General features: G+C 35.4%; 1 protein-coding gene across 1 annotated transcript; it reads right to left on the bottom strand.

Annotated features, from left to right (window-relative positions):
* Positions 1 to 2,315: 2,315 nt before the first annotated feature.
* LOC133291451 (uncharacterized) lies at positions 2,316 to 10,635 on the bottom strand. Its single transcript, XM_061489714.1, has 5 exons — positions 9,774 to 10,635; positions 6,219 to 7,080; positions 4,292 to 5,654; positions 3,728 to 3,811; positions 2,316 to 3,463 (listed from the first exon to the last, which is right to left on the bottom strand). The coding sequence occupies exons 1-5, from the start codon at positions 10,303 to 10,305 to the stop codon at positions 2,798 to 2,800; spliced, it is 3,507 nt and encodes a 1,168-aa protein (XP_061345698.1). The 5' UTR covers positions 10,306 to 10,635; the 3' UTR covers positions 2,316 to 2,797.
* Positions 10,636 to 24,200: the final 13,565 nt, after the last annotated feature.

Genomic DNA, 24,200 nt, shown 5'->3' with positions numbered 1-24,200 from the left:
ACCAAGTCTACCCGGGTATATTTTGAAATTTTTTACCTACCCAGGTGGTAAGGAGAGGTGTACCCGAGTATTGTTCTTGACACCTGAAAAATTGCTTGAATTATTTATCCAGGTACAAAAGTATCCCACTGGGGCTGATTTGATTTGCATGCTGACCACAAATTGAAATGGTTAGTAACTTATCTGCTTGTTCAACTTCTGACAATCACGTGGTTGCGGTTAAGATATATATTGGCGCTATCTTTAATTTCTTTGTAGACACAATCGCCACAGGGCCACCATTGAGGCATAGAATCTTCATGAAAGTCCAAGGGCTTGCCACTATGCTTTGAACTAATGTGTATATTGGTCTTTCAATCTTTACACGAATCTTGGATCAACAGTTTGCATGTGATTATTTCATTGGGCTTACATATGGAAGGGTTCGTTGATTTGCTCAGTTTTCCTTCTTGCACTTTGCATCATTGTATTTGGATTTGGCAGCAACGAATGTGACAACGACTTCTGCACTTTTACCATTATTGGATGGGAAGTGAAAGTTGTTCTCAACTAGCTCCTTCATGGCGGAGACTGGTCATTGGCTCACCATGCATAAATCTGGTCATTGGACTCGGTTGCATTTGTTGAATGAATTTATGGCATAGCTTTCATCTGATGAGGTGTCGGGTTGCAATCCAGTGTCCAAGCCAACTCAAATTTATATTGGATTCCTTGCCATTATAATTTGAAGATTGTCCATTCCAATTTGTGGTCAAGCAAATCAAATCAGCCCCACGGAGATTTACCCGGGTACACCCCTCTGTACCCGGGTAAATAATTCAAGCAATTTCTTAAGTGCCAAGAACAATACCCGGGTACACTCCTCCTTATTCGGGTAGGCAAAAAATTTCAAAATATACTTGGGTAAGGAGGGGTGTACTCGGGTAGACTTGGTGGTCAACGGTCAAATAGGGGCAGATTGGTGTTATGTTTTTCGAGGGAGTTAAATTTTCGAAATAATTTATAATGAAGGTCAATTTGATAATTAATTATTAATAAAAGGTTATAAGGGTCAAAAATCCATCCATAGACTTTGGCACTTGATATTAAGTCCTTATTCTTTTTTTTCTCTCATTGACAAAATTATCTCTTTTCAAAATTTTCATTAAATAAAATAACACATTATTTTATTTATGAGTTTTGTATGCATTTACATATTTTATTCTTGTTTGTTGGGTATGTGTTTATGTATATTTTTTTATTTGTTTCTCTTTATTTATTTAATTAATTTTTGTTGAGAAATTTTTTTTATTAGCCTAATTTGATTGTCTTTCACTTATTTGGTAGTTGCTTCTTTCATATTTAAATATCATGGTTGTTTAGTCTTAAAATAAATAATTTTGAGCATATTTTTCATACACAAAAGTACATAAAAAATATGTGTGTATATGTGTATCCATGTATAAACTTTTAATTTATTTTAAATTCAATTAAAATTCAATGTTATAATTAAAAATAAATACAATTTGATTCGATTTATTGGTTTTATTTTTCAATAACGTTATTACCTTCTAACGTTAGAAGGAACATTACCACAATATTGCCAAAAACTTTTATGCAAAGATAATAAACAACGTAAATTGCCACACTTCAACAACGCATTTCAGCAGGTAAGGTCTGGGTATTGGTTAGTTTAGCCACTCATCAAATCAAACACCAACAAAAACTTTAAAAGTTAATACCCAGCAGTGTTTCCCCCCCTCAACCAGCTTTCGATTCAAAAACAGCTCCAATCAAACTTTATAATTGCACCAGTCGATCGTTTTTTCAATCACAAGTGGGAGAGAGATGCAATTTTAATTAAGGGAATATCCAACACACGTAATTTCCATGGTGCAACTCCGATTACGATTACGAACATATACTAAAATATCCTCACACGATAAAGGCTTTTGTACATGCATAGCAAATTGTAACGACGTATACATATAGGCTTATGATAAAAGCAATTTGGTTAATAAGTATATAATTTTTTATTGTAAAAGATTTGCCAACACTAATTTTTCTACAAAGGGTAAATCTATAAGACAACCTAAAATAAATGACAAAACCATTTATTTTTAAAACAAAATTTATTCTCTTATTTGAGGTTAGAGTATAAATAACATTTCAAGACTCTGAAACATAAGAAAGAGTAACATGCAAACACTGAATGTACAAAACATATTAAAAGTTTAATTACCAAGAGAGAAAAAATTAACTATATACATGTGCTTATTTGAGTGAAAATAAGAAGACAACAATAAAATATAAATACCATAATCACTTACACCTAACGAATCAAACTTTAAAACAACCAGAGACAAGTATACTGGGACAAAGTAGCAACTTAAAAAATAATCAGTAAAAAAACGGAAGAGAATGTGGCTTAAATAAATTGTTGGGGAAAAATGGGTTGTAAATGCACAAACATGAAATAAAACCAGAGAAGTAATGAATAGTGCCAGCTTAATATTTATTTGGAAAATATTTAATAGAAATGAACTGGATTTCCGAGCCGCGTTAAGCCCATTGCATTCGGGTAGAAGGAAGTGCAACTTAGAAGAGAAATACTTGCTGCTACGGCATGCTCATGCAGAAATGCTGAAGTAGGAGGGATGAAATGCTAGGAAACACATGCACGGAGGGTCTGAAAAGCGCTATTCTAGAATACGAATGCCATTTCTTTTTATTTCCTCGCTCAGAAAGAAAGCAACAAAAAAGGGGGAGGAAATTAAAACCTGATGGATAAAAAGCAATGAAAGATTTAGAAATTGTCTCAATGTGTACTTTCAGGAGAATGATGTATCCGGCTTAAAATTAGCGACTCAGACTCATTTGAACCAGGTATCAAAGCATCACAAGCTTTGGGAGACCCATCCTCAAAAATTAAGTGATTAACCCTTGTGTCACCAAAACCCAACTCTTTTTCTGCACAATGGGCAAAACCAGTAGTTTTGGCTTCACTATTCACGTTCTCACCCTCTTCGTGCAAAGTGGGAGCCAACTGAGCTTTATTTTCGAATGCCATGGAGTAATTCTCCTCTGCATCCCCCGAATTCACCTTATTAGAAGCGACTTTGTCCTCTTTCTCACGCGAACCTGCTACAGCTTCTTCTTGGTTCTTGTGACCAGAAGATGGACTAGACATGCCTATCTTCAAAGAATGGGCACAATCATGATCTTGCTCCATTTGGCTACACGATTGATTGATCTCTTCCAAATGCTCCTTTGCAGGAGATAGAGTTTCCACTTTCTTGGGTTCTAATGAAGTTATTAGCACATCTTTTATTCCATCAGAAGCTGATACAGGAACCTGCCCATTCTCCAAAATGGGAAAAGGAACTGGCTCATCCACTTGCATCTGGTCGGATGCTGCAATGATATCTACCTCACCCATTTTAGGCAGTTTCACACTCTGCTTCTTGTAAAGGTCCATGGCTCTCTGCAAATTGGAGAAAATGTTCACTCATCAGGAGTCCAGAATTCAGTATTTATACATTCATAGAAATGAAGTCAACAAAATTGACAAGTTCAGTAAGTTAAAATTCTGGAAGACAAAGCAAATTTCTATAGCCAGTAAATGTTGTTACAGCACTTAGGGTTAAGAGAAGAATGATTATATTGTTAAAATCAAAAAGAAAGATGGGCATTTTTCACCAACAGAGAATTTCTGTAACCAGACTTATAATTGATCATCTAATTTTACCTGGAAGATAGAATTATCAATAGCTGGAAAAGGCGAATGCCTTGATAAAGTGGCAGCATATTTCTGTCGTGCTCTCATTCCATTCTGTCAAATCACATGACAGGAAAAACTAATAATGTCATCTTTCATTTGTTGCATTTAATTAATAAAAAAGGTAATAAAAACAGTTTCATATTTTTATATTTTATTTTTGGGTACATTGGAAGCCTGAAAGACCAATACAGTTTCCATTTAAATAAGGGGAAAATGTATATCATTTTAAAGGATATAAAGTTGTATCCTTTTAAGAGAGAGAAAGAAATAGATCATGGGGGAGAGAGAGAGGGAAAAAAACTCACTCTCTCTCTCCCGTGATTTATCTTTTTCTCTCTCTTAAAAGGACCATCCTTTAAAAGGATACACACTTTTCCCTTAAAATAAATACACCACTACACTCAAATAAACAAGTTAAAATCACTTCTCTAGAGATTAGGTAAAAGAGTATTAATTAAAAGTTGATTTTGGTAGAAGCTTTATCAGTTTTGAGAGGATAAGGGAAGCAAAAAAGTCTTCATGAAATTATACCTTCGAGAAAAGTTTGGCACTAGCAACTGCATCAGTGGATACATCCTTGTCGACATTAAGAGCGCACATACACTGGTCATACAACTCTGGCAGCACTAATTCTTCTGAAATATCAAGCTTGGAAAGGTAGAAACGGCTGAAATGAGAAGTATTGTCACTTGGTGTCGATGTATCAGGCATCTTTTCAAGAACAGTTGGGGATAAAGAGTTCAAAGGCACTTTTGCTGGAGAACTGAGACTGGACAACTTTGTTTCAGGAGATTTCTCATGAGATTCAACCCGATTGTGCTCATCCTGGGACATCTGAATAGTCTGAACATTCAAACTGTTATCAAACAGGGCAGGAACTGATTCATCTTTGCAGGCTGGGGAGGGCAAGTCCTTCTTTGAATCACAATTTTGGTCTTTCCAAGTATCTGAACCAGATTCCCAACCATGACTATTTGTTGAATGCCTGTTCCTGTCCCAATCAGAGCCACCATACATGCGAGGATCATCTCTGAAGACACCATTATTGCTATCCCATCCATGCATATGAACGGGTCCTGCACCATCCATCAAATTTGGCCACCCAAGTGGGCGCAAGCGACCTGGAAACCTGTCAGCATCAGCAATATGGTAAGGAATGCCAGCATGGTTAACTTCCATTGGAGGCCTAACACCAAAGTGAGGTTGAGACGTAAACTGTGGCATCATCGGTTGAAAACCTCCATGAGCCGGCCCAGGAGGGAAGGGAACAAAGCCATTTGGTACTGGTGACGTCCAGCTTGGAACTGCCCTCCAAGAATTGCCACCATGCACTCTTCCAAAACCAGGTTCATTACTTCTTCTGTATCGTGTATTGGAGTTATCTCTAACATCATCCTCTAAAGAACCCATATAAGGTCTGTCTAGTGCAGCCCTGAAACCAGGTGGAAGAGGAAGCAATGATGCATTGCTCTGATTAGTCCTACCATAAATGGATGAATCTGCTTGAGAGGGCTCATCCAATAGTGGTTTCTCAAGAGTCGACTCCCGGCCAAGTCTATCATCAGAAGTAGAGAAATCTCTTGCATCCGTACCGCTTCTCCTTCCACTTTCATCAATTTCAAGATTCCGCCTAACACTGCTTTTATTCCCATACTTGCGTTCGATGCTAGTTGATGAAGGAGATCTTTCCATCAGTCCCATGGGTGAAGCCTTAGCACTGGAAGGCCTTTCAGTTGACAAGTCACCTGCAGGACATTCATCAATTTTAATGGGTTTTTCCATTAATTTGTATTTATGACCTCCATCTGATATCCCAGAGTAACCCTCTCTTGAGCTTTTGGTTCTCTGTTCTATTGTTGAGCCTCTATAATTTGGATCTTCAGCATTTGCATTTCTGAAACATGGGGGAAAATGGCAACCAGTTAAAACTGATCGTGGTATGATTACCATACTTACAATGTTAGACCTAGCAATAAAATTTAAATCGAGCAACCAACATTTCAACTGTCATCAACAATCTCAGGTTAACTACTTACCCTGTTGGCAAAGCAAAAGTTTTTTTTTTATCAAGCTTCAAAAACATCATATTTAAACAACAGTGTAAAAATATGTTATTAATGGGGCAAAAAAAAACCTTAAAAGGTAATCTTTACAGACAATACAGTATTCATAAACGAGTAGGGGATAAATTAATCATTAAAACTTCCTTGGAGCAAATTACTCATGACAACTGTGAACTGTTTATCAGCAATCATAGTATAACACTACTTTAAAACAACAATACCCCGAAAAAACTAATAAAAAAGACAATACCACATTAAACCCCGACTAATCAAACCAAAAAATGCACAAATCAACTTCCCTAATATCACAAGGCGGGAGGAAATACCACCTAAAAGACAACTCAGAACATGAACTTACAATGCTCCACCAAACTTCCATTTAAGTTGAAAAGTACCTATATTCATCTTTGCCAATGTGTGTATTTGAGGCAGGAGATCTGTGTTTATTGCTAGTCCCAATTGAATCTGCATGAGCTTGTCGAGGTCGAGGTCTTCCCCGGTCAACATCGGAATCAGCTCTAGTGCTGCTTAAACTCCTCTTCTCTGCATCAGAATAGTAGCTCTTAGCAACTCTAGATTTTGAGTCACTATAATCAGCACGATCATCCAAAGTTCTTTTCTTTGTCCCACTCTCTTTGCCTCTAGTACTTCTATCATCCCCATGTGACCCATCACGATCACGGTGACGGTCACGGTCTTTGTCTCGGTCCCGATCATGATCTCGATCACAATCCCAGTCCCAATCTCGATCTCGGTCATAAACATGATCCCTGTCAAGATCATAATCACGATCACGATTTCGTTCATTGTGACGCTCACGATCACGAACAAATTCCAAATCATGGTCTCGTTCTCCATCACGATCACGATTATGGTCCCTGTCACTCTCTAGAAGCTTGGTTCTCTTATGTCGAGATTCAAAATTATTTTTTTCTTCCCTTGCATGTTTATCATCAGACCTAACAGTAGGATGATCTCTTGCAGGACGCTCAACCCGTTGCTTGTCATGTCGATGTTTGTTCTCCCTGTCCATTTCTTCCAAATACTTGTCTCGATACTTCTCATCTTTTCGCCTATCATCCTTTTTCTTTCCCTCCTTGGCAGTGTCATCCCTAGAAGACAAATGTCTATCATAACCATCTCCGACATCATCTTGATGCTTATCACCATCACCATAGCCATCCCTCTTCTTCCTTGTTCGCCTCTCGAGCTGGTTATCAAGTTCAGGGCTTCGCAACTCATCTATTTTCTTTGAATCTGCAATAAAGCATAGCCGCATAGATCAAAATCAACAACTATCTTCTGAAGAAATCAGAGTACATCATATGTCTATACACAACAACAGTCCAGAAGAAACAATGTGCATCATATGGAAGGTTTTACAAGAAAAAATATTAAAAATAGGGACCAAAACATTAAAAGTCCAAACTTCATCCATGGAAGTAGTGAACTTAAAACATTTCAAGTCATGTTATGAACAAATCAACACCCGGGCAACTAAAGGTTTAATTTCTCCAATAATTCACATCCAGAACCTTAGAGACACGGGCATAGACTTGTTCAGAATCATTTTAATATCCCAAAGTCAAACATTAATTCTAAAAAGTTCAATTAGATATTAATCACAACCACTGGTTGCACAGTATTGCCATATTTATCCCAGCATGATATTCAGTTTAGCTGGCAATGGTACAAAAAAGAGGAGATGAATTGTTTTGTTAAACTCTTAAATTTACTAACCACATTTTCGAATGACACAGATAAATGACTAGAACGGTAGATTACGAAGAACCAGCTGGGAACCAAGCTAAAAGTTCATGATATGATACATCATATGGTTTTCTCCAAAAGAGTCAAAAGAAATTGAAAACATCCAGAGAAGTTCACAATCTAAATATTGTAGAGAATCAACCAAAGCCTATAAGCTAGAATAAAAGTTGTGTCTTGTATCCATCCTTGGAGCACTTTTCCTTGATCAGTAACACCTACTTCCCAAAAGGAAAGGAAAAAAAATCTCTAAAATAGCATTACTAATTCATGCCACATGGATAGAAGGTAAATATGACAAAAGAAGAAATACGGGAGGACACTAGAACTCTTGAACAAAAACACAAAGAATACAGAAAAAGTAAACAATTTGAAGACCTCACAAGAGAAGAAAATGGGGCTAAAGAACCTTGTGTAGCATCCTGCTTTGTCATTGTTAACACTGATATATTGTCAACACTCAAAAATCTATATGCAATCATATTAATTAACTCTATTACCAGTATTGAGGCCTTCATCACATCAATCAAACCCACGAAATTTTGACATTTTGGTGACAACCACATTTGATCTCTATATAGATAACTTTTTGTTCAATTATCTTAAATCTTCGACAAATAATCTAATGAATCTATCTTCCCCCAGTGAGGCACAACACCCTTAACTGTAGATTTCCAGTCAATTCTAAACTGCTTTTAATTGCCAGATCATATCAAATAGAAAACAATCCATGGCATTAGTGCAAACTTAGCATACATGAATGACGAGTTCAAACAAAGAGTTGGGTATAAATTTGATAAAGTTATATAGGATTTGAATTTTCTCTTGAAGTGGGCATGTTACGAGAAAAAAAGACGAAGTGCATTTTTTTAATATCAGTGAATCCAACACAAACCATGATGGGTCCCTTCACAACAAAATCTCTCCCTCTGCTGTTAATGTGAAAAAGGAGAGGATCCAAATTCCATATATATTTGTATACTGTCTCGAAATATAATTAGAACTTCTCATCGAGAAACAGACATTTATTTTGATATGTAACTTTGGAATACAGAAAAACTATTTAATTAAAATTATTAATAATGACCGACTTGGCAGTTAGCATCCATTTCTTCAACATCCAACAAATGACTTGAAACTCAACATGAAGTGTTCATCATTTCATTTTACATACATAATCAAGGGAACTGGTAACATATTCAATTATTGCAGTTTATATTCATTCCTAAAAAGAAAAGGAAAAGTTGAACAACTTTTCTTATATGCTTTTATCTTAATGGAGAGATTCAACAGTGCCTAACAAGTCAGTTACTTTTCAACTGTATATTCTTAACATCTATTTGAATCAGTTCATGTCAATTCATAAGGTGAATTTAACATTGTACAGACAATGCAGAGATGCATTTACCCAAGCAACTCAACTAATACTCGAAGCGAAATACTGTGCACCTCAATTTTCTTTCCTTATGATGTCAAATAGGGCTTTATAATAAGCTCTGCTCCTCTGCTCATCATCCCATGGCCCTCCATAAGAGAGGCGATAGAATTTGAGCTCCTTCGAAAGGATGAAGGAAGAAAAGCATTTAAATAAGTATATAACAAAAAGGAATCTGATAGTATTAGTTACTGATAGATCGAAACATTGAACAAATAGAATGGGAGGAACAAGGAGAGACTCCTTTAATTATAGGATATGCCTATTCTAATGAACCGAGAGCAGTGGATCATATGAGGGTAGGGTAGCATCAGTTTGAAGAGATATGTAAGGAAAATATTGGAAATCGGTATTTGATATTCAGAGTAAAGCTAGCATTAGCCGCTAGACAAATTGGTTATATACAATTTCAGGACTGCTTTTGTAGGCTGAGAGGCCACCCATAGATACAACTGGTAGGTTTCAAGTGGCGTGTGCTTCTTGTTCCTAAATCCTAAGTAGGAGGAGCTGCATTAATACTCAAAACTAATGTATAAATGGCTTGTGCTTGTTATTTTTGTTCCTAATAAAACACACAAAGATCAAAGCTCAGCATCAATTCCGGAATGAGGTTAATCCTTCTTAACACGAATGCAACATATTCTTCAGTTCAAAACACGTTTATGATACTATCAATGCAAGACGATGGAAAATAAAAAATAAAAATAGGACAGACATGCCACAAATCAATCAGTTTAAGTTACCTTACCATTATTTTCAAACACATGCTTGGTCACGCGGGGTTCTTGGCCATCAACCGATTCCTCGCTTCTACCTTCTTTGAACTTCCTTTCCTTTTCCTTCTCGGCCCCACCTTCTCTGCTCTCCTTTCGACCCGAAGATGATGAATCCTTATGCTTCCCGTCGCTCTTGCCGCTACTCCTCTTGACATCCTCACCCTCACCGTACACTCCAACACTCCCATCCCTCCTCCTACTCTTCGAATCCCTCAACGCCTTCGAGTTCTTCGATCCTTCCTCGCCGCCATTCCACCTATCTCCTCCACCTTCCTTACGCCGCTTCGAGGAAGAAGCATACTCATCCGAATACTCTCCATTCCCGTGCACGTCCTTCGAATCCAGCCTCCGCTTCTCAACAGAACTCGAATCCTTCGATGCCTTCGCGGCGCTCTCGTCCTTGCTCTTCCGATCCTTCAGGCCGGAATCTCTCTCGGAGTCAGAGTACTCCCTCGCATCCCTCGAACTGTGTTTGCTCGATTTATGCTTCGAACTGCGCGGCATCGCGGAAGCAAATCCCGAAACCCTATTAGGCGAATTCGAATCAGAAGCGGAAACCCTAATTTTGGAAGGAAGCAGTCGAGTAGTTGAATAAGACTCCGAAACCCTAACAGAGAAAACAAATAGAGACGTCGTAACAGTTAGTCTCCACCGGAGAAAAGGAATCTTCGATCGCAGAGATCGAATGTGACCAAAATTACGGGAAGCTCCGTGAGGGACTCGGGTCGCGGTTCGGGTCGGTTAGGGTTAAATGCCGAACACCGTGTAAAATTTGAGTTGAACGAGTGAAGAAAAGCGCAACAAAAATCACAGGGCTTTTTCTCTCTCTGTCTCTTTAGGCTCTTGTATGGAAAACATGTCTCCTTTTAAATGATATAAATTTATATAAATATCTCTGTTCATCAATGGTTATAATCTATTGGGTCAAATTTAATGGGCCAAATTTATTATTAATTAATTAATAATTTTGATCCAATAAATTATAATTGTTGATGGACGAAAATCAATGATTAAATCTAAAATGATATAAATTTATATTTTAAAATTACAGATGTTATTTTTTTATTATTATTATTATTTTTGAGTTTTTCTTTTTGCTTTATCGGAGACTCGGAGAGGACCTTCGGTGGGGTTAATTAGGAATTTAGGATTTTGTAGTTACGGGATTGCCCTCCCTTTTTTTGATTTATGACGATGGTATCCCTGTGCGGCGCGGGTTTCGTGTTTCGTTGACTTTCACAATGCTGCAATTAATTAGGTCATGCTGTTCTTCCAATAAAAATTGGACACGTCCTTTCCTGGTGGTGCCAGATGATCAGCTGCAACCTGTCTCACTGTGGGGGTGTGGGGTCTACTTAAACCGCCTTTAAATTTTATTTTATTTTTGGTATCCAAACCAACTCTGATTTATTACGATAAATCTCACGTGATAATGCGCTGAAGGAGTAAATCTCTTTTAAAGCACTATTTTAAAATTTAGTTTGATTATTGATTTAGTTGAGGTATTGGATTTCGAAATAATTAGTTTAATCTCATTTTATTGGTTTTTTTTTACCTTTTTGTCTTATTAATTAATTAATAATTATTTTTCCCTTTATTCATAATTATCTATCAATCTGCCCATCTTTAATCGATTAACTTGAAGATTTAATCGATGAAGTGGTTGAAACTGGAAAAAATAGTTGACTTGAAGATTTAATCGATTAAATCTTCAAGTTAATCGATTAAACCTCCCTCTTAATTTATTTAATCGATTAAAACTTATATTTAATCGATTAAATATCTCAAATAAGCGTGAAATCATTGATTCCAACTCGTAAAATGGCAAATCTTAATAAAACGCAATCAACTCTTATTAAATACAAAACACAATCAACTCCTATTATTAAATACAAAACGCAATCAGTTCGTATTAAATACAAAACGCAATCAGCTCCAATTAAATACAAAATGCAATCAGCTCCTATCAAATCACAACAGACAACAAAGGTCAAATCTCCTCCATAAACAAAAAGGAGTTGATTGCGAATCTTGAATTTAATATAATACTTAGCAGAATCTTCAATCAGTTTTCCGTGTATTGGATGTTATTTGAATTTTGAATTTTGAATTTAATGTAATAGGAGTTGATTGCAATTTGTAATTAATAGGAGCTGATTGTGTTTTGTATTTAATAGGAGCTGATTGCGTTTTGTATTTGATAATAGGAGTGGATTGTGTTTTGTATTTAATAAGAGCTGATTGCGTTTTATTAAGAGTTGTCATTTTACGAGTTGGTATCAATGCTTTCACGCTAATTTGGGATATTTAATCGATTAAATATAAGTTTTAATCGATTAAATAAATTAAGAGGGAGATTTAATCGATTAACTCTTCAAGTCAACCATTTTTTCTAGTTTTGACCATTTAATCGATTAAATCTTCAAGTTAATCGATTAAATAGGGACAGATTAGTAGATAGTTCTGAGTAAGAGGCAAAATGATTATTAATTAATTAATAAGAGGCAAAAGAGTCAAATAGCCCATTTTACTAGATATATTATTTATATATTAAAAAATATATAAATATATTATTTATAATAATACGAAGAAAGTAAATGATAATAAATGTCATAAGTGAAAGAAGAATATTACTTTTATACATAACAGAAAGTTTATCATAATAATTTACATAATTTTCAATTTTTTAATCAAATTCTCATAAAGATAACTAGAATGCATAAAAATAAAAGAATAAAATTAACTAAATTATGTAAAAATGACACATTTCATTATCTCTCACGAGTCCAACCCCTCAAGGTATAAGGAATTTGTGAATCAATTTTAAAAGTGGATATCGTGAATCAACGACCATAACAAGCTGGTAAAAGGTGCGAAAAAATAAGATTATTATTTTCAAGATTTTACGCACTTTGAGACGATACAAAGCAAATGTCAGATAAAAAATTACTGCACTGTGGATATTTCCTTATAAATATAAACGCATAACCGATGAAAACAACAATACTGTTTATCCAAATACTTTAATAAAATATAGGTTTTTTTCAATTACATAATATATTAATAGGTAAAAAAGAATGAATGCCCATTTGGGGAGAGCTAAAAAGTTGGCTATTATACATAATCCCAATCAGAATTTTGTTTCTTTTTCTTTCTTGTTTAAGTTAAAAAATCAAATTACTTTTAAGATCTTCCTTTAGTTTCAAGCTCACGACGCAGGTCCAGCTTGCTTAAGACTTTCCCCCCTTCTTTTCTTTGAATAAGAAGCAAACTTAAAAAAGAATGTGTCAGTTTTCTAAAAAAAATGGGGTCAATCGGGTTTCGTTTAACCCACTGCGTTACCGAGACTCGGCCTGGTCAATCAATCTGAACCCAATCAAGTGCATGATCGGTCCAAACAGTCACCAGACCGGTGTCCTCGGGTCACCGAGACCCGGGTCAATCCGAATTTTAAAACACCGGAGGTAAGTCTTATTATTATTATAATTAATATTATTATTATTATGACTTTAATGTTTCTAAAGTGAACGTAGTTAAGTTATCTACATTCGCTCCTAAAATGACGTCATTTTGGGTTGAAAAACTATAATGAAAAGACTATTATAACCCTTAAATAAATTAAAATTATAAAAATACCTTGATTTTCGCTTCAAAATGACGTCATTTTGGGCTTAATGTAGATAAGTTATCTACATTGACCGTAGAAAAAACGAATCATATTATTATTTATTTCACAATTCTTTTTCTGAAATTGGAGAAATTTTATATGATGAAATACACTTACAAAGTTTGAAGAAAAAGATAACACAAGATAATTGGCTTTTTGAACCTTTTGCTCCTTATTAATTAATTAATAATCATTTTTTCCCTTATTCAGAATTATCTACCAATCTACCCCTCTTTAATCGATTAACTTGAAGATTTAATCGATTAAATAGTCAAAACTGGAAAAACGGTTGACTTGAAGATTTAATCGATTAAATCTTCAAGTTAATCGATTAAATCTCCCTCTTAATTTATTTAATCGATTAAAACTTATATTTAATCGATTAAATATCTCAAATGAGCGTGAAAGCATTGATACAAACTCGTAAAATGGCAACTCTTAATAGAACGCAATCAGCTCTTATTAAATACAAAACACAATTCACTCCTATTATTAAATACAAAACATAGTCAGCTCATATTAAATACAAAATACAATCAGCTCCGATTAAATACAAAATGCAATCAGCTCCTATCAAATCGCAACAGGCAACAAAGGTCAAATCTACTCCATAAACAAAAGGAGTTGATTACGAATCTTGAATTTAATGTAATACTTAGCAGAATCTTCAATCAGTTTTCCGTGTATTGGATGTTATTTGTATTTTGAATTTAACTATAGAAAAAGATATAAAGGAACTTATTCAAAGACAAACCACGGGCTATTTGAACTCTCTTTCTTTTAAAATTTGACACGAGGTTTATCAAATTAAAACATGATTGTTTAAATTTGTTTTGATTAAAAGATCACGAACTGTTATAACCGTTTAGATTAGAGATATAACTACGATACGAAGCATGAACATGTAAGTTAAACAGTTGTGTCTAATGTTGTGTTTGTCAATAATCATTTATCAATAAATTGTTTATTTTTATATCAAAATCATCAAATCAGTTTCCCCCTCTCCCACTGTTTTAAATGTAATTGCTTCACAAAAAACCTTCAACCACCCGAGGTTAAATGAGTAGAGAGCTTCTGATTACAATTTATGAGCGAATTTAACATAAAAGGTATCTAATCACAACTCTCCAACAAATAATAATCTTCGGCACGAGAATGTTAAAATTTGACATAAACTACTTATATGAAAAAAAGAATTATTTATCTTTTTCTTCATAAATATTCACAATTTTTTTTTTAAAACAATCACATTAAACTATAAGAAATAAACACAAATTTAAGATGACAAGATGATATAATTTTTATTTTGGTGAGCAGTATAAAATTTTAACATAGGTGATAAATTCCCCTTAAACATAATATCTTTTTCTAAGTTTGAACCACAAATCCCTTTTGCTTTTAATATCTTTCTGCATTATCCATAAAGTGAATTATTATACTTATAAATGGTGACTAACGTGAACCAAGTTCTTAGAATTCTCATCGGTTAATTATGACCTAACCCTCCTTTTAATAAAGAATTCAAAAATTAACTATTTTACTTTGATATTTTTATTTTAGTCATGGAAATTTATATGAAAAAAAAATAATCCCATTTAAAATTATAACATTCCACAAACGTTAAAAATGAAAGCATGTGCTTCATGACCTCAAAATACTATCTTGTAAGAAAATAAATTTGTTACTGAAAGTCTGTAATAAAGAATGAGTAAGAGATCGACCAAAACTTATTTAAAATTAAATATTGAAATAAGATATAATGAAGTAAGAAATAAATTGCATATAATTTGCTTAACGACAAAATGAAAAAAAAAAAACTATTATTACCGTGGGGATGTAATTTTTTTTCTATTATTTACTTTATACATATTATTATTTTTATTTGTTATTTTTTTATTCCCATGATATACTATTATTGATTATATTAAATATTTTGAAATAAGTGCGACGTTGATGTTAAAATTTTTATTATCAATAAAATCCAACTGATAGATAATTAAGTTCTTTAAGCATATTGACAGGAGTTCGATCTCTAACTGTATGTATATAAAAAAAATTATTAGAAGAGATTTATTCACTTAGTGTAATCTCCTGCCTCAAAAATATTAGTCTTCTACTATTGGTCGGAGAATAATTTAAAAAATAAAAAATTAATTTTATTAACACATTTGTAAACATTATCTGCACGAGGCACGATTGTAACCGGGTAACTAGTCCCCCTTCAAGTTCAAAATGAGAGATGTATAGTAGACAATAGAACCTCGAGTACATATACGGTCCAAACCGCGAACTCGATTTGGTAAAATAATATTGGATTCTGTTATCAAAAAAAAAAAAATATTGGATTCTTACCATATAATTTGACCAAATAAGAAAAGGAGCAGAACCTAGTTACCATATATGTTTGTCCTTCTCTAGGCTAGCATTTTTATTTTTATTTTTATTTTGCTCGAGTGTTTTTTTTTTTGAAATATTTTGATCGATTCATCGTTTTGCGACTAATGTGATTCAGGAGGGGTCCAGGATTAAGGCTTTAAACTCCTCCCAAATGTGATATTGAAAATGATCGAACACATGCTTTCATCCCCACCTACTCAGCTCTCATGCGTCAACTGAGCTAATACCATTTGATATTGCTTCTATGTTTCTTTTGCTAGGGATAAGCTGTCAAACGATGACCAGGGACAACGAAAAGAGACGGAGAAGAAGGTCATTGTTACGATTTTACTCCAATTGGACTTTGGAGTCCTCTTATAGATTCAGAAATATGTAAATGATAAAAAAGAGAGAAACAAGGATGAACCTTGAAACTCAATGAACAATGATACTGGTATTTCTTTGCATAGCCTTGATACAATATACACGGTATTATTTATAAGCATATTTACAACTCCATCCCACTACTAACAATTATAACTAACTACTCATAATCGAACCTAACTGACTTTGTTAAACTACCTTCTCTAATAAAACATAACATCTTTCTTACACGTAACATTCCCACCCCTATAGAAATGGACCTTGTCCTCAAGGTCCAAATGAGAAACGCTGAAGAACCTCTTGGATCCAAGGTAAATTAAATATCCTACCAAAGGTCATCTGGAATCCAAATGCAAAATGTGGCAGCTCAAAAGCAAAGGGGATGTGCATCTGTTTTCGACTTGGAACAGTATCATTGTATAGACCTAAAAATTGGTAAAGAGTGATAACGTTCTTGAGAAGTGAATCATCCATGACATTCTTCATTGAATCAAAAATAGAGGTGCTCATAGAACCAACAAAAAAATGCCTCTTGAACCAAACAGTGGTTTAGTGGATGCACTAATTTCCTTTGGAGTAGATGTCAACAGCCAACGCGGATCAACTGTTGGTGTTCTCTTGTGATTTCCTTGAACAACATGTAAAATTGATTGGTGAGAGGGCTTATGAGACAGGGGACACAGACCTGCTGAATCACTTCGCTCATAAACTTGCACTAAAATACTGTTAGAGCTATGCTCTGTTTTTCTAAAAAAAATAAAAAAAAAATGAATGAGAGGTAGAATCTTAATCGATGAAAATGGACTGCAATGGCGAACATGGATCAACTGAAGTTGTCCGTCCATGGTCTAATTGAACCAATTGCACTTCCATGAAAGAAATTAAAGCTTCTGCAACGTTAGTGTAATATTTGAGCAAGGAACAGTGATCAAGATTCTCGAGCTTAATCAAATTCTCGAGCATAGTCAAATGATGAAACGAATGAGAAACTTCCACTTGAGGATAGAGGCGAGATGAATCACATGGTTGAGCATTGTGAGCAAGAAAAACTTCTTGGAGTTGCTGCATTTGATTTAGGGTTGACAAAATGAGCCAACCCGGCCCAACCCGCAGTTGGCCCGAAAAAATCGAGTCGGGTTAGGGTTGGCTCAAAAAAAAATGAGCCAGAAAACTCAACCCAACCCAACCCGAGCCGGGTTAGGGTTGGCTCGCGGGTTGGCTCAAAAAAACTCGCGAGCTGGCTCAAAAACATGGATCACGGGTTAGCTCGAAAAAATGCTTGCGGGTTGGCTCACGGTTGGTGTTGAATCCCAGTTGGTGCTGAATCACAACTCAAAGATCCAAATGAAAGGGACTTCTTCATCCCTAACGATGAACACAAGTAATATCGCGAAGACAGAAAACAGTGTTGATGAATCCCCAGGAATTCTCTGGCAATCTGTCTTGATTAGAAAGTAATCTTCTCTTTTCTTCGCCAAGCAAGTTTGTTCATACTTCACAAAAGGCCAATCAAGGTTGCCAACGGAACAAGTGGTGGTTTCATCCTTGATAATTCAGTCTTACTCATCTTAGTTTAACATTCAACATTTCTGAAACCATAGTGAAGATATCCTAATCAACGAAACAAATTTTGAAAAATAAAAAATAAAATCATAAGATTCGTGTTCAATAACGAATAGAAATCCAGAAGACTCTCTGCTACCGCTAGTAGATCTACACGTTTAGGCTGTCAATATTATCAGCAGGGGTCGTGACTGTGAAGAGGAACGAAACCGGTGGAAGAGAAGAGAGGTCGTCGTCGTCGGTGTGGGTGGGGGACCTGGGGTGAGTGTGTGACTGTGAGTGAGTGTGATATCTGTCGTGACTCTTTTTGTTGGATTTTATTTTATTTTTTAAAAAGAATAACTCGCGAGCTGGCCCGTTTAACCCGCGGGTTGGCTCATTTTTTCCGAGCTGGACCGGGTCGGGCTGACAGCTCATTTTTGCCAACCCAACCGGGCTCGTTTTTTGCGGGTTGGCTCATTTTTGCCACCCCTAATTTGATTCACTAACATAGTGATTTGGTTTCTGGTGTCAGTAGCTTGAACACAAATTTCCTCCAATTTGGCATCGACTCTGTGTTTAAAAGAACTCAGTTCTTCCGATAATTCTTGAACCTTCATGAAGTTGATGTAAAGAATGAAAGGGATGGAAAGACATTGATGTGGTGTTCAATAATGAAGTGCTGAAACCAATTATAGGGATGGTGGAGACGCGAACTCCATGATATAGAATGGTGTTCCAATGAAAGCACCAATGATACAGATTCAGAAATTTGTAAAAGATAAAAGAGATAAACAGTGATGAACCTTGAAACTCAATAAACAACAATACTGATATTTCTCTGCATAGCCTTGACACAAGATACATGGTATTATTTTTAGCATATTTCAAGATACATGGTATTATTTTTAGCATATTTACAACTCCATCCCACTATTAACAATTCTAATTAAGTACTCATAATCGATCCTAACTGACTTTGTTGAACTACCTTCTCTAAGAGAACGTAACATCTTTCTTACATGTAAGAAGTTCTTCATCATACATAGAATGGTAGCTTTATTGATAAAGTTTGACCTCTTACACAAAATGTTTTTCCAAATAATTCAGCTCATGAATTCTTTATTCCATGTGATGAGAGATTAAATAGACAAAATACAATTTGAAAATAATAACTTATTACAAACAGAGAGAAAAACTTCTGATACATAAAAAACAAAAATACTCACCTTTTTCTGAAAAGCAACCTGTTAGGCTCTGGTTCACCACTCAAGTCAATTGGCCCTCTCTCGATTTCTCTGAAAAACAATAGCTTAGCAAGCCGTTAGCTGTGGAGGAAATTAAAACTGCATTCTTTCAAATGGGGCCTCACAAAGCCCCAGGCTACGATGGTTTCCCAGCCATTTTTTATCACAAAAATTGGGACCTGTTAGCGAATCAAGTGTGTAAGGATATTAAAGACTTCTTTAACAATCCTGAGGGAATTAAATCGATCAATGACACCCTGTTAGTTCTTATCCCCAAAGTGGATAATCCAGAGAAAGTTTAGCAGATGTGTCCTATAGCAGCATTATGCAATGTCCTTTACAAGGCTATCACGAAGATTATTATCAACCGTTTGAAGGCTGTTATAGACAAGCTTATTTCCCCTTTCCAGGCTAGTTTTGTTCCTGGGTGGGTCATCCATGACAATGTTATTATTGCGCAGGAAATGACCTATTCCATGAACAGACAAGCGGGAAAGAAAGCATACAAGTCGATTAAAATTGATCTTGCCAAGGCCTATGACAGGCTGAATTGGGGGTTCATCCACCTGGTGCTATTAGAAGCTGGTATTTCCAAGGAGATGACTGATGTGATTAAAGCCTGCATCACATCCCCTCGCTTTCAGGTGCTTTGGAATAGCAGCTGTTCTGAACCGTTCCTCCCTGCTAGAGCCATTCGCCAAGGGGATCCTATTTCGCCGTACTTATTTGTGCTGTGTATAGATAAGCTCTCCCATTTGATTGATGAAGCGGTGAGGTCTAAACAATGGAAACCAATGAGAGCTGGGTGGAAAGCCCCTTTTATCTCGCATCTTATGTTTGCTGATGACCTAGTGCTCTTTGGAGAAGCTAGTCTCAGTTAGTTGGAAGTGATGTTGGATACTTTCAAGACCTTTTGTGATATGTCTGGGCAGATGGTGAGCATAGAAAAGACCGTGATCTATTTTTCAAAGAACACTGCTCCTATTGTGAAGGAGAGTTTAACCCAAGCCAGTGGATTTAGAGTTGCTGAGTCTCTAGGGAAGTACTTGGGGGCCTTTTTGTACCATGGTAGAGGTAGGAAGCAAAACTTCTCTTCTATCATCCATCATGTTAAAACTCGGCTTGCTGACTGAAAAAGAAACCTCCTTTCTTTTGCAGTCGCTCTACCCTTGCCAAGACTGTTATGAGCTCTATCCCATCCTACCATATGCAGCTTGGTTCTATTCCTCTTTCAGTTTGCAGCGAGATTGAGAAGCTCCAAAGAGCCTTCATTTGGGGAGATTGTGCCGAAAAGCAAAAGGTCCACCTTGTTGCTTGGAGTAATTTGTGTAAGCCTATGTGGGCTGGAGGTCTAGGCATCCATAACCTAAAGGCCCATAATGAAGCTTTCTTGTTTAAAGTGGCTTGGTAAATCTTAAATAATAACAATACTCTTTGGGTTCGTGTGTTGCTGGGTAAGTATGAAAGGGAGCTAGACCTTAGATGTTTTACCTCATATCAACCTTGACTCGGTTTTGTGGAAAGGCTTATGCCGAATCTGGGAAGATTTCCTGGAGTGCTTGCAGTGAAAAGTGAGCAATGAGAGAGATATCAATTTCTGGACGGATAGGTGGACGCAATTTGAATCCCCTATCAGTGAATATTGCTATCCAATCCTCCCTCTATGATTTTGGAGGCTAAAGTTGTTGACTTGGTGAACTTGGACATTGGTGACTGGCATTTAGAAGTCCTGCAAAGAGTGCTTCCTAGAGAGGTGGTTAATCACATTAGATCGTTCATTCCTCCATCAGCGGATGGGGAGTCAGATCATTTAGTGTGGAGGAACGATTCGAAGTCCAGGAGCATTGTGAAACATGCTTACAATACCATCATGGGTTTCAAGTCTATCACCAGGGATCATATTTGGAAATGGAAAAGCCCTCAACGTCTTCGCCACTTCATCTGACTTATTTTTCATGGTCGTATTCTTACCAGAGACGTAATAGCTAACTAGGGAGGGCCCCATTTCTGCCATACATGCCTGGATAAAGTAGAAGACATTATGTTTTGCATGACTATAAAAAAACGCTCCCTATTTGGAAGTTCTGGTTCTTTGGTAATATTCCCAACGACTTTTTGTATCTGCCTCAGGAATAGTGGATCCACAAGAACGTGACTAAAGGGTGGCCTCATGCGCAGCCCCTTGATTGGCAAGACATCTTCACTGTTACATCCTGGTTCTTATAGAACTGGAGAAACAAAGAAATTCATGAAGCTCAATTTGTCAGACTTGCTAACCCTCCCCTTCTCATCATGAATTACATTATAGAAATTAGGAATATTGCTGGTAAGAATGGCTCCTGCAGAACAGCCCTTTTGGAGAGACACCTGATGAAGTGGAAGCCTCCCCCAATTGGCTGGTGGAAGTTAAATGTTGATGCTGCTACGAAGAGAAATCCTTGCGAAGCTTCGTGTGGGGGTCTCATTAGGGATGATCAAGGAAGATGGATTTCTCGGTTCATTTATAACATTTGAAGTTGTGACCCGTTGACAACAGAGCTCTGGGGAATCCTCAAGGGGCTTCAATTTGCTTGGGATTTGAAAGTCCAGAACCTCATTGTAAAGAGTGACTCCCTTCGGGCTATTCAAGCGCTTATTACCATGAGGGATGACAATGCTTGTTTTTTCTTGAACAATTCTATTCATAGCTGGCTGGAAAAGGATTGGCACATTGTGTTGCTTCATGTTCGAAGATAAGGGAATTCTTGTGCAGACTGGATTGCTAAGTCCGCTTTTAACTTTCATGAGTTTTTTGTGGTCTTTCATAGTGTCCCCTTTGGTTTAGGGCCTTTGGTAGAGGAGGAGGCTACTGATATGTAGCTGTTGTTTTGTTTTCTGGGCTTGAGCCCCTCATCAATACTAAAAAAAAAGGAAAGTGAAAACTATCTTTATTCTGTTAGAAAAAGTATGTATACAAAACAGAGAATCCACTTAACTTATAAAGCAAACTAAGTAGATATAAACTGACTAAACAAAATAATAGACTATTGTTAGGATAAGATCATCTTGATTTTATCTTTCCAACAACTTTTCTAGTCATCAGATTAGTTGTTGTTTAGTCATCAGATTAATTGTTATTTATTCTTATTCATCATATTAGTTACTGTCTAGTCATTAGATTAATTGTTATTTATTGTTTAAATTCAAAAGTGCAACAAACATTTGTATATATTTTTGGCTTCTATGCAATATACAAACATTCTTCATTGCACTAGACAACAACTAATCTGATGACTAGGAAAGTTGTTGGAAAGATAAGATCAAGATGATCTTATCATAACAACTATTTATAAAATAACTACCTACTACAACAACTAAAGATATAGAACTAAAACAAACTACCAATTACTAGCAATTATCTAGTAACTACCTATAATATATCAACTAACTTAAAATAAATCAACAATTCATAAAATAATAAAATTAACAAACTAGTAACATTCTCCCCCCTTACAAATTACTATTGTCCTCAAGAGTAAGATTAAGTGATTGAATTATTTTCAATATCCATGTTTGTCTATCTATTGTTGTTGGTTGAAAAATGTCCTATAGCCACGATTCTTTCTTTTCCCTTCTCAAAATTTTTATAAGTGAAGCTCTGATTGGATATGTCTTATCTGAACCAAAAATCTAGGGTCTTGGTTGAGAGGCTCGATTTGATTGAGACACTTTGACTGTGTTCAAAATTTTAATAGCAATGGTAGTGTTAAGGGGGGTTGCTTTATGTGTAGAGATAAAAAGAGAGAAATATTTGGGTGTGAAATGAAATAAGAGAGTTTGGTGGTTGATACAAGAGCATCTAGCCGATTGGAGAGTTTAGTAAACATCTCCTTCAATTGAATGGAAAGTTCCTGAACTGCATCTTCTAGTTTTCCCAATTGTTTCTCCATGCTTGGTGTCTGACTCTGATACCAAACTGTTATATACATAGAATGGTAGCTTTTATTGAGGAAGTTTTACCTCTTACACAAAGTATTTTTCCAAATAATTCATCTGATGAATTCTTTATTTCATATGATGAGAGTTTAAATAGATAAAATACAATTTGAAAACAATAACTACCTACTACAACAACTAAATATATTGAACTAAAACAAACTACTCACTACTAACACTTATCTAATAACTACCAATAATCTATCCACTAACTTAAAATAAACCAACAATTTAGAAAATAATAAAATAACAAAATTAAAAACCCATAACATAGAGGCTCTTGTATCAGTCGCACACAAGACAAACAGTTGAATCATAGCACACAGAGGGCATAGCTAATATTTTGGGTTCAAAGTTTGGGTCCTACACCTTGTCTTTTGATGATAACAAACAAGTGAAGCCAAATTATCAAACAATTTGGTTATATTTTGAAAGGTTGTTACAAGACTTAATTTGTGATAAATTGTGATGAAGAGAATATGACACTATTGTCATGAAATCATGAAGATCGAAGTTGCAAGATAAAATCTTAGATTTCATGTAATGGCTGAATGAGGTGAATCCTGATCATGCCTTAGGTTAGAATCTTTAAAGCTTTGGAAACTAAGGAAAAGAAGATTTAAAAGTTTTATTTTTAATCCAAATAGAATTTTAAAATTTGGTTTTTGATTTGAAAAAGAAAAAGTTAATTTGATATTAATTTTCTTTTTGAAATATTTGATTAGATTTTACATAATTTTGGAAAATTAATTTGAAGATTTTGATTTTATTTTCAAAAAGATATTTGGGAAAGTTTTCTTAAAAATCATGATAATATTGAGATTTTTTCTTAGTAGTTGATTTTGAGAAAAAATCTATAAAAATCACATTTTAAGTGTTTCTTCAAATCGTGTGGATGAGCTTTCAAGAGAAAAAAAGGCTTTTGAGCATTCAACAGAAATTTTGTTTGAGCTCAAGAGAAAAAGCACACTGAGTGTATTATAAATATTTATTCTTAACGCGCATTCAAAATAATTTGGAAAATGAAAATATAATGGAGGAAAACACCTCTGTGCAAATATGATAAATGCTCTTGTTGTGCCAATTGATATTGGATGGGCTAATGGGCATTAAGAACATTTTGTTACTTAAAAGTTTTGGGTCTTAAGCTTTATATTTGATATGCAGAATTCGAACCGGGCCAGACTTTCTTGCTTTGTTTATTATTT

This window comes from Gastrolobium bilobum, unplaced genomic scaffold (assembly GCF_033153095.1).
Source record: "Gastrolobium bilobum isolate Gb01-03AN ecotype WA unplaced genomic scaffold, APGP_CSIRO_Gbil_v1 utg52412, whole genome shotgun sequence".
Taxonomy (NCBI): Eukaryota; Viridiplantae; Streptophyta; class Magnoliopsida; order Fabales; family Fabaceae; genus Gastrolobium; species Gastrolobium bilobum.
Note: the sequence above shows the minus strand (reverse complement) of the source record. Positions and strands in the feature narration are given on the sequence as shown.